The sequence below is a fragment of the Syngnathus leptorhynchus genome, chromosome 15 (genome assembly GCF_054491065.1).
Source record: "Syngnathus leptorhynchus isolate UIUO chromosome 15, UIUO_Slep, whole genome shotgun sequence".
Lineage (NCBI taxonomy): Eukaryota > Metazoa > Chordata > Actinopteri > Syngnathiformes > Syngnathidae > Syngnathus > Syngnathus leptorhynchus.
In genome coordinates, this window is record NC_141209.1 from 2,806,109 (window position 1) to 2,817,605 (window position 11,497).

Consider the following 11,497-nt stretch of genomic DNA (forward strand, 5'->3'; position numbering starts at 1 on the left):
TAAATTTTGTTCAACACTTAATTGTCTTTGATATTCCCAAAAAAACGTTAATTTGAAGACTACATTGATTTTGCTGTTAATAAAAATGTACTGCAAGCAAGCCGTGTCAAACTCACCAAACTAATGAATAAATAATTTTGAAATCAGATAGCAAATATTTTAAAAAATGGATGGTGATAACATTTTTTAAATATATTTCTATTTGTAATTTTAGTATTGACACATCAAGTAGACGCACAATTTGTCTTTGTGGGCCACATAAAAAGATGTGGCGGGCCGCATCTGGCCCCCGGGCCTTGGGTTTGACACCAGTGCTTTAAGGCCTCCATCAGACTGAGGTTACTTTCTGCACGCACAAGTTAGAGATGAAAGCTGAGAGGTTTCTGTGCTAGCCCGGCATCTCTGTGCTCGTACGACAGAGCTTTTTTTGGTGCAGGAACCAAAGTCACCGTTTTAGGTAAGCAAAATACAAACTCACAGACTTTTATTGAGCAAGCGGAAGTGTTGTGTGTTTTTGAGGGCTTTTGTTTGGATGACTGTTGATTTAAATTGAATCAAGATGTTGATTTGGGTTAGGTTGGAATTGAGCTCGGTTAAATGGAGGTTTTCTTGGCTCTGAGCCTCTTTTTTTTTTTTTAATCTGCTCATGTGAGAATTTTGCAGGTGCAAAGATATTGTGAAGAAACGTCTTCCTTTAGATGTCATATCAAGTATTCCGGAAAGTTGAGTCAAAATCTTTGACTTTGTATTGGACCAAGTTTTGAAAGTAGAAAAAAATGAACGTATCAATTTTGCATTAACTCACTAATTATTGGCAACAATTATTTTATCGCCGTTGGTATTAATTCCTTTTATTGTGAAAGTCTACATATGACAATTGAGTTATATTTACATACTATAAATAATTAACTGAAAATATTTTTTGTAAAAAAAAAAAATGAACTGAATTCAAAACAGAAAAAAATGCTACATAATTTAGCAAGAATCATTCCAGGTAATTTACTTTTTCCCTGGCCATATAAAGACCACTTTTTTTTTTTTAAGTGTTATGTCATATTTTTTCATGACTCATAACAATATCAACCAATAATCATATTGATTTGTGTGTTGGCTCCATACAGAACCAAACATGATGATCACGCCGCCCAAAGTGACGTTATTCCCGCCTTCGCCTTACGAGTGCACCAACGAGAAGGACAAAGAGACCAAGAAGAAGACGCTGGTCTGCATCGCCACCGACTTCTACCCCGACCACGTCGACGTGGTCTGGATGGTGGATGGGAAGAAGAGGGTCAGCGGCGTGGCTAAAGACCCCGAGGCCCTGCGGCGAGGGGCGAGCTACAGCATCAGCAGCAGGCTCAGGGTCCCGGCGCACGAATGGCGCAGTAACAAGGAATTCACCTGCGTGGTGACGTTTTTCAATGGGATGAACTACGACAACTATACAGATTCCATCTCCGGAGAAAATGGTGACTTCATCACATTTGAGCCTTGATGATAATCAATGACCTGATTACTAATCTTGTCTTCTCTTTGTTGCTCAGCTGAAGAAGACAAACTCACCCGAGGTGATTTTATTTTTCGTATCGTCGGCGCGACTTACCATACGGTGGTGCTCAACGCTGTCCCGTCTTTTGTCTTCCAGAGAGCTTCCTGAGATTGGCGCAGAGCGCCAGGCTGTCGTACGGCGTCCTTATCGCCAAGAGCTGCGTCTACGCCGTCTTTGTGGCCTTCCTGATGTGGCGGCTCAGGATTGTCGTGCTTAGCCGGGAAAAGGAACAGGACAGGAAGGACAGGAACAAATCGTACTGAATTGTCTTCAATATTTCGAACATCTCAGTTAATGTGAATGTTTTTGGTATGTTAAAGCACTTCAGTTTGCTTCATCAAAGACCCCAAATGGCCATTGATGTGAAGACAAACATGCTGAAGTTTGATTATTTGTTGTAGGTGACATCTAAAAAAAAAAAAAAAAATCAAACTGAAGGAGAAACTTTTTTTTTCCCCCCTGTGTTTTTCTGTTTTTACTCACTTTGTCCAAAAAAAGTCTAGCAATAAGTGTGCTTTGCTTGCCTTTTTTTTAGGAATTGACTTCTTGTAACGAAGCGCTAAGAATGCATTTGAAACGCGTTTCTGTTGTTGAGCCGAATGAGGTCGCACAACAAGAGAGGATGTGGTCACATGCGCGCACAACTTTCCACTGACTTCACCGCAACCTCCATCAGGCACCTGTGTGTGCATGCACAGCCAGGAAATGAGAAACAAAGCGACACATCAAAACAACATCATGTTCATTTTTGCTCCTTTTGGAAGCATATCAAGAGAATTTAAATTCAACTCACTCCGTTTGTGTCATTCTGAAATCAACAAGAACAAATTAAATGTTTACTTCCAATTTTGACATATGGAATAGAAATGAATCAACTAATCCAATACACAACATACCAATAAAAAAAAAACTATTTCAAATAAATATTCAAATCAATTAATCCGTTATATTTTCAAGTGTGCATTGATGTGCTCATTTTCACCAATAACTCGCAGTCGCCCTCGTGTGGCGCAAGTCGGCATTGCAATCAGCACACACACTGTGACATCATTGTGAACGTATTGGTTTTATTGTGAACGTTTTAAAAATAAAACACGATGATGAAATGACAAGAAAACATCGGCACAACGTCGTAAAGGTGACGCGGCACACGGAAATGAAGTGTCACCGAGCTAACCTGTCACCGCTCCGTGCTTGGCGGGCACAACTGGCACAACAGAAGGCAGCGTAGTACTGGTTGGCGCACAGCCGGGCGTAGACCACCAGCTCGCAGTTGGCCAGTTCGGGCTGGTCCGAGCAGGGTGATGTCATAACCCCGCCTGAAATGCACAGCCAGTCATTAGGTACATTTGAATCGGAAGGATTGGTCGTGGGTGTACCTAATGAAGCGAGCGGTCGGGCTCAGCTACCTGTTTGCACGTTTTTGAGGAGGCGCACGTCAGCCGAGGCGCTGGCCGAGTAGATGCCGGCGTAGGCGTTGCACGTGTAGGTGCCCTCGTCGGATGCCTGCACATTGTTGAGGATCAGGCTCCCGTCGGAAGATACCTGGACCTTACGTCCGTCCGGACGCACTGGGACGCCGTTCCTACATCAAATGCCATGATGATGAAGATGATCACAGGAAAAAAAAATCAGTCCAAGGTTTAAGGTACCACTGCAATTTTAAGGGTGGCTTTAGATCACCTGGACCAGCCGATGCTTACGTCGACTCCCGACGCCACGCAGGGTAGCAGTGCCGTGCCGCCTTCAGGTACTTGGATGTTGTCGGGAGCTTTGGTGATCCGTAAGGCAGCTTGCCGAGAATAAAAAAAAATATATATAAGCCAGTGATTCTTGTTAAATTGTTGGTCTACATGTGTTGCTGCAGCATTTGTGTTGGAATCTCTGCTTGATAAAGAATGAGGACATTTTGACGTGGGCTGATTGCAAGTATGACAACTTGTTCACCTTGAACTCGGAGATGTACGCGTCTCTGTTCCAGCTGATGCTGCGTGGAGGCGGAGCAAGTGTACACACCGGCGTCCTCCATCCGAAGCGACTCGATGAGCAATGTGCCATCTAACTGCTGGACAAACCTTCGGCACACATCTTTCATAACTTTATGAAGGATTGAAGATTGTTTGAAGTCATTTTATATAGAATACATCCACGAAGGTCCTAAAAATGTGACTGTTTGTGGAATATCTTGAAAATGGACATCTTTTATTTCAAATGTGGAGCTCACCTGGAATCGCTGAGTGCGCGTCCGTCTCGGCTCCATTGTACGCTGACGTATCTGAGTGAGGACGCGGGTACGACGGTGCACGGCAGTCGGGCCGCCTGTCCCGCTCGGATCTCCAGCGAGGACGGGGCCGAGCGCTCCAGGGTGAACCTGACAGGAAACACAACGCACCGGTCCGTACGCTTCTTCCTCCTCGGCAAAGCTTCAAAATAAAAGTTTGTTCTCACCCCGGCGAAAGTTGATCCGTCGGCAAGGGGGTGGGCTGCGGCTGGGACGCTCCGTCTGGTCCCAGGTTATAGATTAGGAACACATCGATGACACCGGCAGGACGTAAGGCTTTACCTGAGACAGTCAGGTAAACGTAGCGGTGGTCTCTTTCCTGCTCCTTGGTGGCCACGCACAAGAACCAGCCTTCGTCCGACTTGCTGACAGGACCGAGCAGCAGCGAACCGTTGGGCTGCTGTTGATGTCTAAAGACAAATTGTGACATGTTTTGGTGCATGAAGAAAATGTCAGAGATCTGATTTTAGAGCGTCGTGATTGACCTGCGTGACGTCAATGCGGCTCCGTCCTTGCTCCACTGGAGCGCCACGGTGGAACTGGGCGGTGGGCTGACTCTACAGGGCAGCACCACCGTCTGGCCCGCCAGAGCCTCTACGGCGGACGGGTCCGACTGGTCAATCTTGACCTGGGCTGGCAAAGTCAAACTGGGGCGAGCAAGGAAAAAGGTCACTTTACGTTCCACTTTGATGTGGGTGGAAGTGGGCGTAAAGAGTGCCACACAAGCGGGTGACAAAAAAAGACGCATGCAGACGAGACAACACCAACACAAAAACAGTGCAACCTTGACTTACGATTTCTATTAGTTTTGTAAATATGCTTGTAATAAGTAGCGTTCATATCTCAAGTCAACTTTTCCCATCGAAATGAATGCAAATGCCATTATTCCGTTTCTGCTCCTCCAAAAACATTTGCCAATTTTTATAGGAAGAATGGCACCCTATAGTATTGTATGGTAAATAAAAGAATATTACAATAGAATGTAAATAATTAAATATAGAGGGTATAGCTCAACTGCAATAATTTTATGCAAAATACAAAGAATGTAGAATATGCCTATAAGTATTGTTATATTGTCTGTAAGTATCTTCATAATTTTTTTTTATAAATGCTGTGACACTGATGCTAGTTTTGTTAGCATGCAATGGCATTTTGCATTATGTGTTAGCATTTAGCTAGCAGACAAAGGTATGTGGTTTTACATGTAATTCATTTTAAGATTAGATTTGGTCAAGTTTAACAAGAAGTGACATCTGCATACGACACGCTTGTAACTCAAAACAACTCTTGAATTGAGCCGCTCGTAAGTCAAGGCAGTGCTGTATCGTTTCCTTGAGGTTTCTAGTGACCACACTCGGACGAGGACTGGTGAGCATCACAGCGTGTTTTTATTAGTTGAATGGTGGCAACACAGAGTGAGATGACAGACAAACACAAACAAGTGAAGGCGGGGGCTGGTGAGCTCATGTCGGGTTGGTTATGGGAACACAAGTGGGGTAGGACGGGGCGGTGTCTACACATGTTTTGCAATTTGGTGGTTAGAAAGGCTTTGTTACTGGGGGAAGGTGGTGACTGGCGTGGGTCATTGGTTGTGGTAAGGGGGAGTCAGGTTACTTTGGGGCGCAACCCCCCCCCAAAGGTTCTTACCTGGCCGCGGGGATGAGGTGCTTTTTCACGGTGACAAAGTAAGGCTTGCGGGCCTTCAAGAGGACGCGGGCCTTGTGGGCAGTATGGGCCACGCTGGATGCTACCTTCTTGGCGTGGCCATTGGAGCGGCCATTGCCGTTTCCGTTGTAGTGGCCGTTTCCACCGTTTTCACCGTTTCCGTTGTAGTCCTCGCCATTTCCGTTGCCGTTTCCATTTCCGTTGGCGCGCTGTGCATATCCGTTTGAGCGACCGTTTCCGTTGGAGTGGCCATTTCCGTTACCGTTTGGGTAACCATTTCCATTACCGTTTCCGTTGTAGGCTTCACCATTTCCGTTTCCGTTGGCGCGCTGTGCATATCCGTTTGAGCGACCGTTTCCGTTACCATTACCGTTTCCGTTGGAGTGGCCATTTCCGTTACCGTTTGGGTAACCATTTCCATTACCGTTTCCATTTCCGTTTCCATTACCGTTGGAGTAACCATTACCGTTGGGTCCGTTACCGTTTCCATTTCCCTTTGTGTGACCGTTGCCATTTCCGTTGGTGTGCCCGTTACCGTTGCCATTGCCGTTGGGGCGGCCGTTACCGTTACCATTTGAGTAACCGTTACCATTTCCATTGCCGTTGGTGTGGCCGTTACCATTTCCATTGCCGTTGGTGCGGCCGTTACCATTTCCATTTCCATTTGAATATCCGTTACCGTTGCCATTGCCGTTGGGGTGGCCGTTACCATTTCCATTGCCGTTGGTGCGGCCGTTACCATTTCCATTGCCGTTGGGGTGGCCGTTACCGTTTCCATTGCCATTGCCGTTGGGGTGGCCGTTACCGTTTCCATTGCCATTGCCGTTGGGGTAGCCGTTACCGTTTCCATTGCCGTTGGGGGGGCCGTTACCATTTCCATTGCCGTTGGGGCGACCGTTACCATTGCCGTTTGAGTATCCGTTACCGTTGCCATTGCCGTTGGGGCGGCCGTTACCGTTTCCATTGCCGTTAGAGTAACCATTACCATTGCCATTTCCGTTGGTGCGGCCATTACCGTTGCCATTTCCATTTGAGCGGCCGTTGCCGTTTCCGTTACCGTTACCATTGCCGTTGGTGCGGCCATTACCGTTGCCATTTCCATTGGCGTGGCCGTTACCGTTTCCATTTCCGTTTCCATTTCCATTGCCGTTTCCATTGCCGTTTGCTCTGCCATTAGGCTCGTGGCAGACCCTGTGGCACTCCTCCTGTGTTGCAAAGTGATTGCTGTTGCCGTGGCAGCCTCCGTACCAGAACTCGGTACATTTGCCGCTTAGAACATCGAAGAAGTAGCGCGCCGTCCAGCTGGCGCAGGATCCGGCAGCCTTAGGCAGTGAGCAGATGGAGCGCTCGACTGGAGAAACAAATACATTTATTTCCCGAATGACTATAGGATGAGCGGTCGGGATTGTTTTTGTTGACACTCACAAGGTGCGGGTGGGTCATGGCAGCCCTCGCCATTGGGCCCGGCAGCAGGGGTGGTGCGGTCGTAGCAGCACCCGTAAGTGGTGGTGCGGCACTGAACGGCGTTCTCAGCGGGGATGTAGGAAATGATCTGAGCACACACAAAAAAAAAAAAACATCACTCATATCAATAATTGACCCAGTTCCATAATATTAAAATTTACATTAGCAATTCAATATACAAAAAAAAGTCATTCACTAAATTCTGCACTTAAATGTTCAAGGAGGTCTGTAAATTCTACCTAGCAACAACTGACTGTGCAAAACATTTGAAACAAATAAGGTCAATTTTGTCTTGCAGGTTGAGTGGTTGGCTCACCGCACTTGCGGGGTAGTCGGGGCAGCGCTGCATGTTGCATTTCTGCTGGTCGGTGGGTGCCTGAGTGTACTGAGCGCAGTAGGCGTCCTCGACCACACGGGGTCCCGACTCGTCATTGTAGAGACAGTCCACACCGCGATACTGGAATCCGCCGCCGCATGCCACGTTGCAGTCGGTCCACTCGGCGGTTCTCCAGCTGTGGGGAACCAAAAGTCAGTTGCTTGGGAAAAAAAAAAAAAAATTGGATTGTAGAGGATGGAAAAGGAAAATGTCTATGCATGATCAAATTTCATGTTTGTTTACATTAAACTGTCTCACTCACGCATAGGTGACAGGGCAGGCCTGAGGGTTGCAGGTTCTGTTGCTCTCGGGCCGAGCATAGTACGCGCACAGGTAGTCGGCCACGGCCTCGTTGTCGATGGAGCAGTAGACGGCTCTGGACTGGTAGCCTGGTGACGGCGAACACAAAGCGACATTTTCAAACATGAAAAAAGACACGGAATGAAATCTGTGCCCGGAGTTCGGATTTCCTACCAACTCCGCACTCTTTGCTGCAGGCGGACCAAGATCCGAAGCTCCAGGCGTATCCCTCTGTGGGGTGTCCCACGGGAAGGTAGTACTCGTACTCCACACCCTGGTTGGGCTCCTGGCTGATCAGCTACGAGAAGAGCATTCAAGAAGTTAACCATCTGGACGGCCACTGGCAGAGCTAAACAGGGGGGCCCGCGGGGGCACTGATCCCCCTCCCTGAAATATGCTTGGGCATCATGTTACATGGTTGGAGACCACATCAAAGACGCATTCTCACCTCCACGATGAGGGGCTCTGTGGTGGGTCCGCGGCCGATGATGGACTCGGGAATGTTGTCGCCCTCTACGCCTCGTTGGTAGTACAACTTGGTGCCGGCAATTTGGGCAGCACTGGTGAACTCCAGAGACCAGTGACCGTTCAGGTAGTAATCTCCTTGCAGGTTCTTGACAGCTAATTGCACGGGAACAAATTGCAAGTGAGTATTTTTAACAAGAATCTTTGAAAAGGACTATTATAAGTTCTGATCGCCATTCATTTGTTGTGCAAATTCGTTTTACCGAGGTAATTGCGTGAGGGGTGTTTCTCTCTAATGCTGATGGAGGTGGCTCCAGCGGGGATGGTGAACATCTCGTTGTAACCTGCAGACATGGAAAGCGAGCTTCAGACTTTGCAGATGTTATATTGAGGGGGAAAAAAAAAAAGTGGGCCGAAGACCGTACCGTGACCAAGACGCTGTGTGCTGAAGGTGTTCCTGACCAGCGAGCAAGTCTGTCCATGGCCTCCGCACTGCAGGCAGGGGTCCTCCTGCACGTGGGAGTCCAGATTGTTGTCGCAACCCATGCGCTGAAAGATACAAAGAGGGTTTGGCATTTGTTATTTTAGTAAAGGATGTTTCATGATGCAATAACAATAACATTAATGGTTTGGGTTCTGGAGAGCATGATACTGTCCTACCCTGCAGACTCCCTCCACACAAATGTCCGGGCGTCCAGGGTGGCAAGGTGTTCCGTCCTTCACGGTGGCACTGTGGCGGTAGACAAAGTTCTCTCCCTTTGGCACGCAGTTCAGCTCGCAGGGGTTCTCGGCTGTCACCAGGAAAAATATATAGATAATGTGTTCATTCTCATATTTTTTTAATTTTCTATTCAGGGATTCCTATATGATTTCTTTATTATTAATGATTGAGTGTGCAGTTACCGCCGTAATAAGGCACCCAGCTGTAGTGCGACCCCTTGAAGTCAGTCCCATCGAACTGGGCGCACTGCTCCTCACGGTAATCCTTAGTTCCTGCTGGACACTCCTGAATAATGATATTGATCATATCATATAATCCAATCGATTGATTAATGGCTGAATTGATAAAAAGGTGTTTGTTTACCTGGGTGTTACAGGCCAGGTAAGACTTCTCAGGTCCAACGCAGTTGTAGCCTCCGTCATTTCTGTTTAAAGAAAGGGGAGACCAATATTTATTTTAGATAATCATAATCATTTCCAATTTTTTTTTTTCTGAAAACAGAAATCTATTATCAAAAATGCAATGAAATAAAATATAAAAAAAATGAATGTCTCTTAATATCAGAAGGTTCAAGCCAAAGACAAACACAATTTGATGTACCGAGAAGGCAAATGAGTTCATCAGCCACAAATAAAAATAATTGAAGAGCACAAACCAAAATGATGATGTGCGACTTTTCCATATAGCCCCTCTGAGGTTTTTATCCGGGGCCAAAACTGAAGGAGTTAGAAATAAAATCTAAAGAGACGACGCTCCAAAAAAAGACGCTTGTTGTTTGACTTGAAGGTTCTTCCTGCCAAAACGCACAACGACCGCGCCAACTCTACACGTACAGTGTGTGTGTGTGTGTGTGTGTGTGTGTGTGTGTGTGTGTGTGTGTGTGTGTGTGTAGGTGCAGAAACAAGAAAACGTCTTGTGCCCATTCAGGTATGGCCTCTTGAGACTTTTTTGTGGGTTTATCGTAAACTTTTTTTGAAAACACCAGAGTGAGCTATTGAGGCCACTTCAAAGCAAAGTGTCAGACTTCCCATACCTGTGGGTGATACAGCGTCTGCTTCTGACCATCACACCACCGCCGCAGGTCCGACTGCACGGTCCGTATGCACCCCACCTGTCCCAGTAGTCCTCAGCGGACACCTACGCACACAAACACAGACAGACACATAAAAAAAAACCCACTATTTCTACACACTTTATATGTGAGCTATCATCTAAGTGTTACCAAAAGGGCTGGAGCCAGGACCAGCTGGAGGAGCAACAGAGGCAGCATCATTGTCGTGAATTCCCTGGAGAAGGTCAAAATATGCAGTTTAAAATGTCAATTCAATAGAATCACAGTTTGAATTATAAGACTGCAATTTAAAGATAAGAAAATGTCCAATTTAATCTTCCATTTTCTACTTTTCTTCCTTAACTGTCGTTTTTTTTCAACCTTTGATTTTCGACCCTAGTGTTCTTGTTTCTATTCTTTCTTTAAACATCTTCTAGTTCCTTAAATCATTTTGTTCTTCAAACTTTATTTATTTTATTATAACTGTATTTTATTTTTCAACGTATTTTTTTTCCCTTTGAACTTTTCTAACTTTTTTTTCTAACCATTTTTACAACCATGCTTAAACGTTTCACTTTTATAACCGTTTACTTTCTTAAACTAACTTCCTGTTTATTTGTCTCTTTTACTTTGTACATTGTTGACGTTTTACTTCCGTTCGTGATGGTCACGTCGACTTGACGCCGTTAACCAAGTCGTAAATCGGCCCATTTCCTTTTCCTCCACTTTACTTTTTACAACTTCCCAAACAAGCGCTCTCCGAAGAAAACACGGTCGGTACTCACCGGGCTCGGTGCAGTCAAACTCGGTCTGGTTCCGAAAGGTTCCTTGCAGCTGGACTCAGTCCGACAGATGAGTCCCAAAAGCGCCGTGTTGCCCTCATATATACGGGGGGAGTGGGATGAAGAGGTGATGAGGAAGGACGGAGGGAGGGGAGGGGGGGGGGTGGAAGAATGGTGGGAGGACGAGGATGTTTGGTTTTGCGCATGCGCATAAAGAGCTTATTTCATTCCCCACCAATTTGGTCAGGAGTGGCAAAAGAAGTCACATTGTGTCATTAAAGTCCACTAAAACCCACGGTGTGAAGTAAAAGAGTAACAATTACTTTGTTTTTGTGATGTTTCAAAATTTTCTACTTGATTTGTGCATCGTTTTTGCTCAAATGATAATTGAGAAGGTCACATTAATGGAGAAAAAAGTAATTGAGATTCCTCTTGATTTTTTTTTTTTTTAGCTTTACAAAAATTGACATTTGACTTTTGATACCCACTACAGGTAACTGCCCTATTGAGAAACCAGAACTACTGGCTGAAAAAAATGCGTTTAAGTATTTGTACTTAGTTACTTAATGTTTTTGGGTGCTTATTATGGCCCACACGTAATAGCAGGCTGACACTACTCCAATTTGGACAGGGCCAGGATGATGAGCACATCTTATACAAGAACTGCATGTACTGTACTATCATTTATTCGCGCCCACTTTGTCATTTGATTACAAGTTGACCAAAAGCCTCACTTTCTATTTAAACGCCTGGCTTTTTATATTTCAAGTAGCGGGCTCTTTAGTTTTAAAAGGAGCGCAAACTACTAATTGGGTCGAGGCTCTCTCTCAAGGCACCAGTATT

General features: G+C 45.7%; 1 protein-coding gene across 2 annotated transcripts; it reads right to left on the reverse strand.

Moving 5' to 3' along the window:
• Window positions 1-2,599: 2,599 nt before the first annotated feature.
• paplna (papilin a, proteoglycan-like sulfated glycoprotein) lies at window positions 2,600-10,812 on the reverse strand. Of its 2 annotated transcripts, XM_085931229.1 has the most exons (22): window positions 10,658-10,812; window positions 10,044-10,107; window positions 9,855-9,958; window positions 9,185-9,245; window positions 9,004-9,106; window positions 8,761-8,891; window positions 8,526-8,649; window positions 8,364-8,444; window positions 8,084-8,256; window positions 7,810-7,933; window positions 7,598-7,724; window positions 7,276-7,471; window positions 6,921-7,047; window positions 5,478-6,846; window positions 4,316-4,477; window positions 4,113-4,240; window positions 3,998-4,052; window positions 3,774-3,920; window positions 3,497-3,624; window positions 3,233-3,341; window positions 2,959-3,134; window positions 2,600-2,868 (listed from the first exon to the last, which is right to left on the reverse strand). In XM_085931229.1, exons 2-22 carry the CDS (start codon window positions 10,092-10,094, stop codon window positions 2,714-2,716), a joined length of 3,831 nt encoding a protein of 1,276 aa, XP_085787355.1. In that variant the 5' UTR covers window positions 10,095-10,107; window positions 10,658-10,812; the 3' UTR covers window positions 2,600-2,713. The 2 variants fall into 2 exon arrangements, with proteins under 2 accessions (XP_085787355.1, XP_085787356.1); XM_085931230.1 differs by lacking the exon at window positions 2,600-2,868 and having other exon boundaries at window positions 2,964-3,134; window positions 3,253-3,341; window positions 10,658-10,811.
• Between the last annotated feature and the right edge of the window lie 685 nt (window positions 10,813-11,497).